The sequence below is a fragment of the Nelumbo lutea genome, chromosome 7, assembly GCF_056320005.1.
Source record: "Nelumbo lutea isolate HS-2025 chromosome 7, American lotus-T2T, whole genome shotgun sequence".
Taxonomy (NCBI): domain Eukaryota; kingdom Viridiplantae; phylum Streptophyta; class Magnoliopsida; order Proteales; family Nelumbonaceae; genus Nelumbo; species Nelumbo lutea.
Window position 1 is genome coordinate 30950276 of NC_142690.1, and position 16719 is coordinate 30966994.

General features: G+C 38.0%; 1 protein-coding gene across 1 annotated transcript in view; it reads right to left on the reverse strand.

Moving 5' to 3' along the window:
• Window positions 1-13742, reverse strand: part of LOC148845961 (protein NLP9-like) — a 39798-nt gene extending 26056 nt beyond the window's left edge. The window contains exons 1-3 of the mRNA XM_088956293.1: window positions 11960-13742; window positions 5346-5390; window positions 4399-5157 (exon numbers count right to left, since the gene is read on the reverse strand). Of these exons, the coding sequence (XP_088812419.1) occupies window positions 4399-5157; window positions 5346-5390; window positions 11960-12901 (1746 nt within the window). The 5' untranslated portion in view covers window positions 12902-13742. The remainder of the gene's footprint in view (window positions 1-4398; window positions 5158-5345; window positions 5391-11959) is intronic.
• Between the last annotated feature and the right edge of the window lie 2977 nt (window positions 13743-16719).

Sequence of the window (16719 nt, forward strand, 5' to 3'; positions counted from 1 at the left end):
CAGTATCAAGGAACATGAAGTTCACACTAATCCTGGGTTCCATACTGTTCCACAACCATGTGATGATCTGAGCGTCCTCTTGCTCCCAATCTTCATACTCGTGAGAGTCAGAGGAGGGTTTCTCCTCTCTGATATGTTTTACCATATTCTTTGCCTTTATAAAGACTTCAACGGATTTAGCCCAAGGCACATAATTCTCTCCATTTAACTTAATGGAGGTCATCTGAACATTCAGGTAGTCTGTAGGCACCATCACACTAGGTTTATAATCATTACTGTCTCCCATTATGTTATCACCAATTCTGCACACTTGCTGAATTCTATTATCACTGAGATCTGCACACTACACACCACTAGGTCACACCTGTCACATTGATTGTAGCACTAATTGTTGTTGGAATGTGTGCTCTTTATACCACAAACCCTGCTCCTACAACTACCTAAAATCTCACCACTATATGATCATATCTCTTCCTTCAACATGCACAAAGAAACCAACATAAACCCTAGCACTTAATGGTCTGAAACACACCTCCTATTTAATCCATAACTGATATCAAGAACTGAAATCTCTTACCTTATCGCTGAAGTAACACCCATGCAAGCAGGAGAGCAGTCCACACACAACAGCCGCTTCACACACAACAACCACACACAATTCGGCCCTCTATTCTTCCTCTACTAGGAGAGGGCGATCTCAGAAATCACAGCAACCGACCACATACGACCTGATTGGAGGCATAGAGACCCCCAAGGGAAGAGGGCGATCACTCCTTTTCAGCCCTTTCCCTTATCTCCAATCGAACACAGAAAAAAAGAGGAAAACCCTAGATAGGGTGCGCAGAGAATGAACCCCAGGCAAGCAGAAATCTAGGCAGATTTAACCTGCTCTGATACCATGTTAGAATTCAGGTCTGCCTTAGAGTTCGGCCTGACTGAGTTCAGTTATGTAGAAGAAGAAAGAGTGATAGAGAAAGAGATAAAGAGAGAAAGAGAGAAGAGAGAATTCTGGTTCGAACTGAAAGAGTCAACCTAACTTCTCCCAGTTGGCCAGTAAGTATTTATATTATTATTAAAACATAACTGAAAAGACCTATGTGCCCTTACTTAAGTTAAGAGGGCATGTTTCAACACAACATTACAGATCAGCAACATCAATCAAGGTATAAAGACAGAAATACCCCTACGCTAACATTTCTCATAGGTGTTTCTGACTTGCCTTGATGCTTCCCAACAGAATACCTTAACTCCTGATGGGATTGGACCTTGCCAAACAACTTTTAAAGGGAAAGGTTTTATTATAGAGTCTGATGACACAAGGACCTAAAAAGAATTGGCCATTTCAATTAGGAACCCACACTAAGCATTAGAAGATGAACACCAATTTGAGATCAGTATCTAGCCTCCTCTAGTTTGCAGTAACCACTTCTATATCTACTTCATTATCCACCAGATCGAGCAGCACCTTACTCTTTGAAATTGGATAATAATCATGCAAGGTGCCAACCAGCTGGTTGGTAAGGTCTCCTGCTGGTCGTAGCAGAGACTTGGGATCAAATCCCGCCTGCACCTGGGTTGGGGGATGGGCTACCCCTGTTGTGTAGCCCTTCAAAAGAAAAAAAAAAAGGGTAATAATCATTGTCCCCTTTACACCTAAACACCTTTGAATTTCAATACTGACCCCATTCTAATCCTCCACTTGATGCTTGGTTACAACTACCAACCTTTGTTCCCATAGCTCCTTCCCTTGGCTGAAAGTCATCTTGCTTCAAAATAGAGCTTGTCACTGCCAGGGGTTCTCCAGCCTTCACTGACTCCCTCCCCCCCCTTTGTGTACACATTTCTCCATCTGTTCTTCACCTCGAGAAAAGATGTGGGCCTTGTTGCAACGTTTGGGTTGCTCTGTGACCTAGACCAGGGTTCAAATCTTGGAAACAGCCTCTCTATGTATCTGCAAGGATAAGGCTGTGCAAACCTGTCACTTCCCAGACCCCACATTGGCAGGAGCCTCAATGCACTGGGTTGCCCTTTTATCTTCATTTCTCATAAGTTCTCCCAAATATTTCCTCATTCCATACTTTCAATTTTCCTTTGATTTCTGTCAATTTTTGCATGAATTGAAAACCATCCCATCCATCCACTTAGCATTCTCCCCCACCAAGATGCAATATTGGCTTTAAAGGTGGGGTGGGTTACCCATATATTTTCAAACCTAAAGGGGAGAGGCCCAATTTGAGTTCCTTTGATTGCAACAATATGGGTGAATGATCAGAAGTTGGTCTGACCAATGCTTTGACTAAGAATAAACCAAATTGATCCACTTACTCTACTATCACCAAAAACTGATCTAATTTTTAGCATACCAGGTTAACTTGTTGCATATTGGACCATGTAAATTTTGCATCGTGTATGGGAATCTCCTTCAAGCTATAATCATCAATAAATTCATTAGAATTCTACATGCTAGTTGTTATTCTTGAAGATCCTATATTCTTTTTCAACATTATATGACTTGGTCTTAAACCACGTAACTGTTGACACATTACCTACCAATTCTTCAAGGCAATGTGATACTTGATCATCCCATAAAGTCAAGATTCCACCAGCCACTCCTATTGATGGTAAATAGGTTGTTTCTTGATCCCCAAATGCTCCTTACCCAAGCTTCTGTTATCAACTCCAATTTAGTCTCTTGTCACATGACTAATGTAGGTTTGAGATTGCTCAAATAATCTTTCAAAGTTTTCTTCCTTGCACTACCTAGACCTCTAATGTTTCATCTCACTACCTCCACTGATCACTTTGTAGCCCTTTTTCCACTTCCTTATTTGTCATCATCTTGCCTCTCCTTGAATATGTCTGATCTATATTTATTCCTGATGATGTTAATATTTCTACCTCAGATCTTTTTTTTTCCTAGTCTTAACTGTTCTCTCCCTTTGGTTCCACCAAGCTGAAGCCTATAGCATCTGCCAAGTCATCCAACCGGTCTATCTATTTCACCGATTTCTCTTTCTTTTCAATCTCAGACCCTTCTCTCTTTCCTTGAAATCTTCTACCCCAGACTCTATCTCCATACCAGGAGAAAATAAGAAAAAGAACATGAGGCACTCCCTCATTTGTTCTTTTATTTCTTTTCATGAAACTCTTGGATTTTTCATCTTTATTTTTTAACAGTAAAACCCAATAGATAAGAAATATAAAGTCAATGATGGGTTTTATTAATAGATATAATAATAAGATGCACCACAGTAATATAGTATATTTAGGTTTTATTAATAGGCATTACCTGCTTGTAATTTTTTTCACCTAGACTATAGCCTTATCACCTAGATGGGCCCCTTGACACCTAGACAACCGCCCTTTTTTATCAGCACACAAAAAGATTTCATTAAATGATTAACAAAAGGAAAAGGGTTCCAACAATAGGTTGTGAATACCATTGAAAAAAAAAAAACCCAAAATATTACGTACACATTCCACTACCCTATTACAACTGTGCCCAATACATTTGTTGTTTGTGAGCACCTTGTTTTGCCAGACCATCCACCAGACAATTAGCTGATCTTCTTACCAATCTTATTTGAATGTTCAAATCTTTTGAGAACCACTTAAAGTGTCTGATTTCATTTCTGAGCTGCCACACCACCCCCATACCTTTTCTAAGCCACCCTACTACTATCCTCAAATCCCCTAGACAACCACTTTTTAATATAAGCTATGGCATTTAGGGGGATCCTTCAATGGAAACCTAGATGATGCCCTGGCAACTATGGTGTGCCATGAGGTTTTCCCTCAAATGGTAGTTTGTAGTAGTATATACAATTTATGCTATAGTGGTGTAAGTGAACCATTCGTAGTTAATAAAAACTATGATAAAGTATTCACCTTGTAATTTCTGTCACCTAGGTTGTAGCCCTATCACCTTGGCAGGACCCTTGGCACCCAGACAAGCATCCTTCTAATATAAATCATGGAATTTAGGGAGCACCTTCAGTGTGAACCTAGAAGATGCTTTGACGACTATGGCAAACCATGAGGTTTACAATCAAATGGTGGCTTATAGTACTCTTATCTGTAGAATTTTTACTATAGTGGTGTACATGCACCACCCCTAGAACATTTAAGACAGGTGCTATAGATTGTGTTGGGAAATATAGTATTAAAACCTCCCCAGCCATACCTATCAAACAGAGGACTCCCCAGTCCCCAATGACCAGTATTTTATTTGTAAAGTGTATACCAGAATGTCATCAACGTATTGTCATTGTGATAAAAAAGACAGGTGTTATAGATTTCAACTGAAGAAACTGTTTATTGCAATTCATCCAAATCCAAAAGACTTTAAGGAAAAGGCAACTCATTCATCAAAAAAGAGGATCCAGATAAGATTAGAACCTGCTCATTAGAAATTCCTGCATTCATTCCATCAGTTTTGACTTTAGTCATATGTGAAGCTCCCCTTTCATTTGAATTTAAACCACTATCTGTCAATGTTGGCTGAGAATTTTTCCTTGACATAGCTGTTGCCATTGAATTCTCCCCTACTACCCTTTTATCCCTGACTTCAGAATCTTTTGGCTTAACTAATTCTGTATCTGAAATGGTTCTCAAACTCTTACATAGTCTCTGCATAGTACTGGACAGATTGTTTAACAAGAGTTGCTGCTCTGAACTATCTCTGTAGTTTATAGGGAGGAAGAACTCTAATATATAATCATCATCACCGGTGTAAGTGCTCCTTAGTCTGATTGCAACGGCAGCATGCAGATGAAATTTGCGTGCATGATGTACAAGGGGATATTCACTTATGTTATACTCCTTTACATCAGGAGAGAAGAAGGGCTGATTTGATTCAAGTACTTTTCCTGCAGTACCCTGTCCTTTCTCAAGGTGATGTTCAGTACACGCATGAACAAATCCTTGCATCTGTATATCATTCACATAGCATGCCATGTCCTCAACACACAGTACACGTTTCTGAGATGAACTTGAAATACTATCTCTTATGCACACACTAGTACATTCATCACTAACCCCATCAGTGTAGCTGCAGGGAATCCATGTCAGGGCCAATGGTAGCTTATGTGCATGACAAACAGCTCTTAGGACATCAACTATCTCATCCATGGCAGATCTCTGGCTTTCTGAAAGTGACTGCAAAATAATACAAGGTTAGTTAAGAATTCAGAGTATCAATCAACACTTAAAAAAAAATAATGATCAAACAAATAGCACTTGGGGAAGACTTTTTTTTTTTGAGAAAAAATAGAGAAGTTTTCTCTTCTATCAATTCTTTGTGAACCAGCATGGCTAAAAGTCTAAAAATATCGGTTGATTAATACCTGTGGATGAATACGAGGTGGTTTAGTGGTCATCAAGTCCACGTCCTGCAAACAATGCTCAAAGTTAGGGTAAAGATCATAATCTTTCCTTCAACAATATATGTTTATGTACTACCAACATACATATTCTGTATGTATATGTATGTGATCTAATACAAATCTTGTTTCATTTACCCAAAAAAAAATGTATATTTATGTGATCACATGTTTGAAGCAATAAAGCAAATTCACATTTGCAACATGTGATCTTCCTTGCATGAGAGCTAAAACAGCAGAAATACTAGAGGGAAATAAAAGAGAAGCAGTGCAGTTGAGAGAAGAAAGAAAGATAAGTAGAGGAAGAAGGAAAAGTGTTTCCGTTAGAGAGAAATCAAACTGAACTCCCCAACTATCAACCCTCTTTTGTTTATTCCCTAGTATTGAGTAAAATTACATATGTACCCTCATAAACAAAAGAAAAAATGAAGAGAAATTGTAAAATGACCAATCTGTCCTGCCACCTAACAACTCAAAAACTTCAACACTCCCCCTCAAGTTGGAGCATATATATCATAAAGCTCCAACTTTGTTACAAATGTTATCCATCCTAGTACAGCTTAAGTTCTTGGTGAAGGGATCGGTTAGCTGATCTTTTGACTTGACATAAGGTGTAACAACATCACCACTTGTGACTTTCTCTCCCACAAAATGACAACCAACTTATATATACTTAGTCCTCTCATGAAAAAACAGATTAGAGGCAATATGTGTTGCTGCCTTTAGCCCAAGTAGATGGTGGGCCATATAAATCTTAACAGAAATTAACTGTGTGCACTTCACAACTACAATGATTACATTCACAAACCTGTCCACGTCCACCACCATCCCTATCTCCTCTGCCACTACCATGACCAACTCACATCCAACACCTCTCCTAGTCCCTCTACCATGTACACCTCTACCAGCACTACCTCCTCTAGTAACAACCAAGGGTAAACTCTCTGACATAGGTGTGTTCTCATTATGTGGATCAAAAGCTCTCCTAGTGCGGGAGAACACTTCAAAGAGGGAAGGAATGTCATTGTTGCCCAGAATTTGAGCACACACTAGTTCAAACTCAGTCCTCAACCCTAAAAATTTGGCAACATCCAGATGTTCTCACTACTCCTATTGTACCTTCAAATCTGTAGACAAGGATTGGTTGTGTTAGACAGTTGTATGCCCTTAGCTTCAATCAGAAATATGTACAGTATGAATTTATTGTAAATGAATAAACTACACTTTTGATTCATGTTGCTGTGGTGTGTTTCTGTGTAATACCCTTAAACTGAACACCTAATGAGACTTGTGTTAGTTTAGAATGTTCACAGCCATTGGGTAAGTCTGGGGAGATTTATCCTGCCAAGGCTGACACCGGTGTGCTGCCAACTATTGGGATGGCTTGTCTCAGGTACTAGGGTGAGACCCAAAGCACATGTAGTGTAGGATTAATAGAATTTTTTAACCGGACCAGATTTCCAGAATTGCCCTGGACCTTGGAGATAGATGGGCAAAACTGGAAAGTTACACCTGACCCCTAGACTCGATTATGATACTACACTAGGTGTCGGATCGGGCTGTTTTTGATGTACCAATTAGTGAGATCCTTAGCGGGGGGTCAAAACCTGGGTATGTTGGGACAGTCCGAGAATTCATCTAAGTGGGTGATCATAGTGACAGGATCAGCCCCTTTGTCAGACAAAGGTAATGATCGGGGATGCACTCTCTCTGATGGAAACCAAGACTGCCGGTGGCCGATTTCAATTGTTGGGATTTTGTTTTGCAATATATATATATGTTATGGTTTCGAAATGATTTGCAAAAGGTTTTAATTCCCGGGATCCATATAAGTGGAGAGTGCAACACTGTTCCTTGCAGCCGAGGGAGAGGTCCTCTCTTGTCGGGCAGTGTATGATCATTATGGGCTGAGAGGTTAGGTATAAGACCATTGAGGATAATACCTAATGGGCTAATCTTGCATCTACACACAGTCCTTGGGTGTTACAAGGTGGCTTGGCCCAAGGACCACTTAGGGTAAGTCTTGGGCCCATAGAGCCCATAAGATGGGTTCCAAGGGGTACATTGTACATAACAGTGTATTCGGCCAGGCCTTGTAACAAAGGTTGGGCTGAACCCATGTGGTTGATGTGTAGATCAATGTTTGGGTCCCACGCCATACAAGGAAGCCCAACTGGGCAGCAGTTTGGAAGGCTAAGTGAGTACATAACCTTAAATGGGCCTTAAGCCTATTTCGAACTGGGATGATTTGATCAATCAATTAAAGGGGGCGAATTCTGAGGTGGATCAGCTCATAGGATTGGGCCTAGACCCTATCCACTTAGAGAGTCCAAGATCTAAATAAGACTTAGATCTGGAAGCCTCCTAATTAGATTAGGAGATGGCTGATCTAATCTGCAGATAAGATAAGGGTTCTCCCTTATCACTTAAAGGGACTTCTAATCCAAATATAATTTGGATCAGCAGCTCCTAATAGGATTAGGAGCTGATCCCTTTAAATCTATAAAAGGAGGAAGGGAGTGGCAGCCTTTACACATGCAACCTAAGACTCTTGTCTTCAGAGCTAAAATCACAGAAGAGAAGTCCTGCAACCTCTGCAAAATCTCTCTTGCCGCCGCCATTACCTTCAGTTTGATCTCCAGTTCTTGGGAGAAATCAAGATCTGATCTTGATACCAATCTTTTGGGAAAAAATTGATTGGAGCTGTACTCACAAGCCATCCAATTGATTCTTGCGAAGGGTCAAGTTCTTTTGAAGAACATTGCCGATTCTGCTCCATCTTGCACCGCGCCATCTTCAGTGGGAGCAGTCTTTGGATTCTCCGTATCAGGTACATCCTCCCTCCTACTCCTTTTGGTTCAGATCTGGTTTGGCTAATGGTTCAAGATTGATCCTTGAAAAATATGTTTTTCTAAAATAAGGAATTCGATTCCCTGCAAAGATGGGAGAAAATTTTTAAATTCGCCCAGTCCATTCCGCAAGACATGGGCGTCCATGTGATGGATATCCCATCCCTTCAGGTTGACACATCCATCTCATTCCACAAGTTTTATAAGGCTTTATAGTACTCTTCTATACTTTTATCACCTTGTTGCAAAGAAAAATATTCCTGATATAACTAGTATATCCTTGTCACATTGTCCAGTCCTGAATAAAGTTGCTTTGCATGATCCCGGATCTTTTTGGTAGTATCCGAAAACATGAGATTAACACTAATATGGTTCTTCATACTGTTTCAAAGCCATGTCATAATCAGTGCATTTTCTTGCATCCAATCATTATACCCAACAATTCCACTATTTGGCTTATTCTCCTAAATGTATTTCAAATTTTCTTTTGCAACAAGATATGCCTCAATTGATTTCAACCATAATGCATAATTAAGACCATTAAGTTTGACAAGAGGTCATTTAAATAGGCATATAATCTGTCTGTGACACCACAATAGACTTAGCTTCACAATTTGAAGAAGCCATAAAGTTGAAAATACTCTTCAATTGCCTTTCCAAGGAACAACTACTACCAAACATCACTCTATCAAAGAATAACTACTGCTAGACACCCACTGTTACTAATTTTCAAGAACAAAAAATCAAAAGAGGGCAACCACTTACCTGAACCACCAGCTGACTTCACACACATAGAACTAGGTTTCTTCCACACCAAAATAAATCATGGAAGCACCAAAAACAAGTAGAAAACATATACGACCAACCGGTATAGCAACCCAAGCAAATGTATTGGCTATGTAACTTAAGATTTAAGTGCTGATCTTAAGTAGCCCAACACCCAAAAAGCTAGAGGGTGTTTAGCAATTGGCACTGAGGCATTTCACAAGCATTCATTTCACCATGAGTCAAGAATGGATTACACCTTTTCTTTGAAGAGTAAAGGGAAAATTTTCATTATATAAAAAAAAAGAAATACAATCCAAGAGGTGACAGGATGATATCTCAACGATACTAAACAGTTACAGACTAAAGAACAGTTACAAACAGTTACACCTGATTATGCATCATTTCTTTGGAAAATATGTTTAATGGTGTTAAGTCCTTAAGTTTGCTAGACTGGGAACAGGTTATTAAGATACTACCAAACACAAATTAAAAAAATAATAATAAAGAAGAAAAATGGCTTTCTTATAAGCCTAGTCAGTCTTATTGGTGGGCTAAAACATTTTAGTAAAGAAAGGGGCCTGCAGTCTAGTTTAGTGAACAACAGGCCCCAAGTTAATTGGGCTTGTTTGTAATGCAATAAGCATTTAATGGGCCTGCAGTAGAGCCCATTTAATAGAACAACAGGCCCTAAAAGAATAAATCTATATTAATTAATTTCTTGTTAGGTGTCCCACTTATTTATAAGGGGATGCCACTTGTCCTATTCTAACATGAGAGCTATTTTCCCTCCTTTAACCACTTAAAGAGAGGGGGGGGGGGGGAGGGAATACATGTTACCCTAGGGAAGAGAGTTATTTTCCCTCCTCTAACAACTTTAAGTGGGGGGAATACATGTCATCCTAGGGGAGAGAGTTTTCTTCTCCCTCCTTTACCCACTTTAAGTGGGGGGACACTTGCCACCTTAGGAAGGAAGAGTTTTATTTTCCTTCCTTAACCCATTTTAAGTGGGGTGACACTTGGCACTCTAAGAAGAGAGTAGGGAGTTACTTAACCACCTCCCTCCTCTATATAAACCCCTCTCCTACAAGGAGAAGGGGCTAATGCCATTTTGTTGGCTAATTCTATTCAGTTGATAGAATTTATATCAACAAGAAACAAACCAAAGGAGAAAGAAGAGAAGGTTGTGGTGTGGAAGAAAATGGAGAAGAGGAAAAAGAAGAAGGTAGGGATTTCAGTATTCCTCCTCCACCTCTTCATTATGATTTTCCTACAACTTCCTCTATTAGACATGTTTTTCCTTATACTCCTTTCACACTTTCTTTCTTTATTGTTATTATTTTCCTTTTTTTTTTCTTCTCTTTATCTCATTTTAATCATATCTGATGGAAACAACCATCTACAGCCTTGTTCTTGAAACTTGGCTAATTATGGTTCCTCACAACTTATTAACCTATGTGTGAGGGGGGAAGCCATCTACAACCTTGTTCATGAAGCTTGGTTGATTATGGTTCCTCACACCATGATAATGCACATAACTACAATTTAAAGGCCATTTGTAGCCTTATTGATGAAATATGACTATTTATGATACCTATTTACATGTTATGTATAAAAAGTTTGTTTATTTATTTGATGGTGTTTCTCTCAACAAAGAGGGAACATCTACGGAATTTCCTTAATGGGGCTTACCCAAATAACAGAAAAAAAAAAACCCAGTTATTAGTCTAATTGGGTGAATTATGTTATGTGAGAAATTATACTAAAAAAATTTCCACTAACAGATGGAAAGTGAGATTATTGGAGATGGCTCATCAAAGGTAGAGGTTATGAGCATTACTTATGGAAGTAAGAATGGGCAAGTTGCAGTGGTTCCACTCTGTTGCAATAGAGGCAGATTCTTCAAACACAATCAGGTAGAGTAGATGTTTGGCAGTGGACCACAGAGATTGCTCATTTTCTCAATGAGATAAGAAAAACCATGGAACTTATTTTAGCCCAAATCAGATGGATCCTAATAGAACTAAATGCAACAGATGATGGGTGGTATCTTATTTTATGCAAGAGGCATCTTATGGGTGCAAAGAGGGCCATTTATTACAATAAATAATAAAATAAATTTTTATTGAAAGGGAAAAAAGAAAAGTACAAGAGAAGGTGACAAGGAATTACCTGGGAGGAAAATGAAAAACTAATCGTTGGGTGCATGGTGGGCCTATTTGAGATGACTCATCAAAGGCAGAGAGAGGTTATGGGCATTACTTATGGGAGTTAGGATGGGCTAGTTGCAGTAGTTCCACTCTATTGCAATAGAGGGAAACTTTTCAAACACAACCAGATGAAGCAGAATTTTTGGCAATGGTCCATGGAGACTTGCTCATTTTCTCAACAAGATGAGAGAAACCATGGAGCTTATTTCAGCCCAGATCAGATGGACCATAGTAGAACCAAATGCAATAGCTGATGGGCTTACTAAATCAGGGATGAGAGGACTTTTTTCTGTATAGTGACGGTGCACTTCTAGCTTAAATTTTAAGGTTGTGTTTGGTTGCAATACAAATAAATTTGCACAGATGCAAAACTATGGCAATGCAAATGATTCGAGTGTAAATTCTGACCTATTTTTGTTTCAATTTTTAGTTTATTTTGTTTGATTGCATTATAAATGAAATAAATTAAGACATGAAACAGAATGAAATAACATCCAAAGCAAAATTAAATGAGAATTTGCATTTTTTTCATTTGCACTCCCATGCATTTGTACTAGTGCAAATAAAATTGCACTGCAACCAAACACATCATCATCTTCCATCTTTTCTTTTTTTTTTTTTTTTTTTGTATGGGGACTGTATATCTTCTCATGTACACCTTCTGTTAACCTCAAACATAATGTGTGTAAACAGTTACCTTGACACATTTGCCAAACAGAGAACCATAAATAGAAGCATGAAGAAACAAACTAACCTGGAGGGCGCGGCAAACACAATCTATCTCTGCATCAAAATCAGATTTCTCCTTTACTGTGACAAGCTCAAGGACAGCACAATATGACTTATCATGTGGACTGAAAACTGGTAATGCAAGAGATCCACGGACTTGATGATCAACTGCATGCTTTACTCGCAAGTATTCAGTGTTGCTATAATAGACCACATTTGATGTCCATTCTGGCATTTTAGAGATAAAAACACGACCAGGAAGCCCAGGAAAAGAACCAGGTGCTTCTTTTGGGGAGAAAGTAAATGCCCTTGATACTTCACGGTACCCTGCAAGATTGTGATCTAGTAAGTACGGCTGCTCACAAGTACTCAAAACAAACTCATCTCCTTGCTTAATAGGCACCCAAAATTGTGCAAGAATTCCCGCTCCAGATGATTCTTTAAACAGGGAGAGTGCCCTAAGCATCTTCTCAGCAGGTGACCACCCGATCGACCTGGAAATGATACAATTCCCTGAATCTAAAATGTTTTTTTGGGGAAAGTAACAATTATTTTGCTTATTATCTAAGGCATCCATATCAGAAGAATTCAAAGTAAATCCAGACTGTGTTTCCATTTGCTGAAATAATATTTTGTCCGTGCAACCTGAAGAACCTCCAAATGCATTGAAAGCGCCCCCATTACTTACAGGGAAGGTACCAGCAATTTGTTCTGAGTAATTGTTTGGAGCAAAGGAAGAAAAGCTAGTTGGACTTAGTGGAATAGAGCTCAAACGGTAGGATAGCAAAGCCTGGTCTGCAGATGAAGGGCTGGCGCAAAATTCTGCATAGTTATCAAAATTCATCAAGTCCAAGAAACTGTTAAGTGAATCTTCTGAGATGAAATTCCCTACTCCACCTTCTGGTGATGGCAAACCCTCCATCTGAGCTTCAATTCCCTTCTCTCTAGGCCGAAACGGATAGTCCATCCTCACTTTGAAGATTAGCTCGTGTCATGAACCAAACTCCATCAGATAAGTAGTCTCCGGCAATGATAACTTTGTGGAAGAACCCAGCTTTATTTTTCCAATTACCATATCGAAAAGGATCTGGACTTCACCATCCAAATTCCAAATTTCACTTCTTATGTTGAGGAATCCCTACTAACAACTTCCCATCACAAACAACCAACCACAACACATCAACTTATTTGCAGGATCAGCTTAACTATGAATTCTAGCATTCACCATTAAAACTAAGTACTCCCCACCAAAATCCCCGCAACAAAAAGCCAACAATCTTATTCTTCCGTCAACAGAAAAGTCAAAATCTCAGATTCCTCCCCCGCCCCAAAACAGTTAGAATTCCACTTCTTCAGAGACAAAGTCCACATCTCGAAAAACTCTTATACTCTTATACACAGCTAAAAAGCCAGCCAAACCATACATAAACTCTTATACTCTGCCAATCTCGAAAAACTCCAAAACCCAGAAGCTCAAAACCAAGAATCACATACAAGCCAATAAATCCACTATTCGAGTTTGAAAATCCTCGAAAAACTACTTATAAAAAAGGCAAAAGCCCTAGAAAGCGCCCAGACAACAAATTTCTGAAAATCTACTAAACATAGAACCCTGGTCTATACCTTCTCAGCTAATTCTTCCCGGAAACTTTGCTAAATTTGGAGGGGAAAAATAGCTCCTGAGCTTACTTGCAGAAGATTCCGCATTAAAGATCCAATCGGCCGTTAGCGTCGCGAATCCGAAGCCACAACACGACCAGCTTCGCTGAATGAAGAAATGCAAAGGTGACCTCACATCGACCCCACGTGACGAAACTACCCTTAATGGCTACTTTATTTCCACTTTGGTTGAACAAGAAACGGCCACATGGAAGTGGGCCGATTTTGGTGGGCCCAGTTGGATGAGCTGTGTGACAGTGTGAGTCATCTAGACCGTCCACCTGGTTTTTGAACAATTCAGGAGAGGTCAAAATGGTAGTCAAGATGGTACAGGTCTGACATTTGACTATGTGACAGGTCAAGACCGTCCGTTGTCAATGATTATAATATGCTAATTGAACGGAGAAGATCAGAAGATTATGTATTTTTGAAACGCGAAGAGTGAGGATTATAAAATGTATTTGATTTCGTACTTCAGTATACACGTGGTATCCATTTTAGCGATAATAGATGGGGTAGAGTAAATACGACTGGATGTGGATTGTGGAAGGTCAAAATGGTCATTATACATTAGAAACAAATGTCAAAGAGGAGAGGTGGCTTTCTTTTAAGAGGAAGAATCTAGGGTACAGCGGACAGAAAATCGACACGTGGCAGAACTATTGAATCTGGAATCTAAGTTAAATATCCGAATTCCGAAGCATTAGATTTGGTCGGCAATGAAGGTGCCAAGTGGGGGGTGGGGTGGTGGGCATAATCATTATATTTGTTGTACTCATATCTTCGTCTCCACCCCAGCTGGTGTTTAATGCATGTTATCATTGGCACCCTTGTACTTTGCTTGTATTGTTTCTGTTTCGCCTGTCCCGAATCATGTGCAACTAGATTATGGATTTTTCAAATCTAAATAATTATTGTACAAATATATACAAAATAATACAAAATATAAAATTAAACTATATTTTTTATATTATTTATTTTTTAGGTAAATAAAATAATGACTATTGTAATCATAAAAAATCATTATTAAAAGTGACAATTTTTTTCATCTAAGTGCTGTAATATTCTCTCAGTGAAAAAGTTAATTATCTATTTATGAGACACGTATCATTTACCTAGTGAAAATAAATTTTACGTGAATTCTACATAAATCTGAAAAAAAAAAAACATGGGTATTTTGATCAATATGAACCAACATCCCATTGACCAACTTTCCCCTCTCAAAATCCAAAAAGTGAATGGGTCCTTAGGGTTGTGGAATCCAATTGGTTTTTGCAGGCTTTCTTTTTATCCATAATCTTAGGCTTGTTTAACATGGTTGCTGATTTTTTGTCCAAATATTTTTCTGTTTGTAAATGAGTCTTCGGAGGATGTGAGCTTTCTTGGGGAGGTTGTTTGCTGATTTTTCTTTTTTATTTTATGATAATTCTACAAAAAGGGGCCAGGGTAGCACATTCCCAGAATCACAAAAACAAATAGGCACTAATGCTCCATTTGGAATATATAGAGTGCAAAACCTTGTATTTTGTATTTTTTTAATTTGTATGTATTTGTACAATACATATTTGTATTTGTACTCATTCCAAGTGTTTGGTCACAATGCAATTTTATATGAATTAATATAAATACATAGGAGTGTAAATGAAAAAAAAATGCAAATTCTCATTTAATTTTGTTTTGGTTGTTATTTTATTCTGCTTCATGTCTTAATTTACTTCATTTATAATGCAATCAAACAAAATAAACTAAAATTTGAAACAAAAATAGGTTAGAATTTACACTCAAATCATTTGCATTGCCATAGTTTTGCATCTATATATGCAAATTTATTTGTATTTCAACCAAACACAACCCAAGTACCAAGGAAGATAATACAAACTTATGACACTACAAGAACAAACATTATTGGCTAGCAAATTAGTAGCTTGATTGGCCTTTCTATAGATGTAGCAATAACTGATGTCACTCTCCAACTTTTCACCAATGACGCTCCTCAATGATGTTCTTCAACCTCCAAGGAGAATTGAACTTCTTTAAGGCCCCATTTGATTTTCTGTAAGTTACTTACCCGAGTAAATGCAATTACCTGGGTAAGTTTTTCCTAGGAAACACTTACCCTGGTAAGTGCATTTACCCATGTTCTTTTATTTCTCATATAAATAAGGCAATGACCATTTTAGCTAGAAAAATCCATTATTAAAAAGGGCATTTTTTACCCATTCAAGTGTTGGCAACTTTCCCCCTAGGTGGGAATGTTATTTATCCGCCTAGGAGATGGATATCACTTACCCGGGTAAGTGATACCGAGGAAAATAAACTTTCCTTGGTCCCCACATAAATCTAAAATAAGAACATGGTATTCTTGGTCAATGGGAACCAAAATCCCATTGGCCAACTTTCCCCCTCTCAAAATCCGAAAAAAAAGCTCCCTAAGAGACGATGTGATCATCAAATCTCTCTCTATGGTAATATGTCTATTATACTAAGGCCATGTTTTGGGGTACTTGAAAATAAGTGTTTATTTGGGTGGGGACCATACCATTAAGCACTTAGTAGTGTTTGGGAAATAAGCCTAAAATAAGTGCTTAATTTAAAAATAAGGATTTATTTTTTAAGCCTAAATTTCCAGCTTCTTTCTTAAGTGCTCATACAATAAGCACTTATTCAATTTTTTCTCCCATAATTGTCCCAGTTAATTTTTATAATACCAATTATAACCTTTTTACAAAATCAATTTTACAAAGGCACTTTTATAAAAGTAATTTTATGAAAGTTACTTTTACGAAAGTAAAGTATTTATACGAAAGCACTTTTATGGAAGTACTTTTATGAAAGCACTTTTACAAATGCACTTTTATAGAAGTACTTTTATGAAAGTACTTTTACGAAAGCACTTATGAAAGTACTTTTATAAAAGCACTTTTACAAAAGTGCTTTTACGAAAGTACTTTTATAAAAGCACCTTTATGAAAGCACTTTTATGAAAATACTTTTATGAAAGCACTTTTACAAAAGTGCTTTTACGAAAGTACTTTTATAAAAGCATTTTTATAAAAGCACTTTTATGAAAGTACTTTTATGGAAGAACTTTTACAAAAACACTTTTACAAAAGCATTTCTATCAAA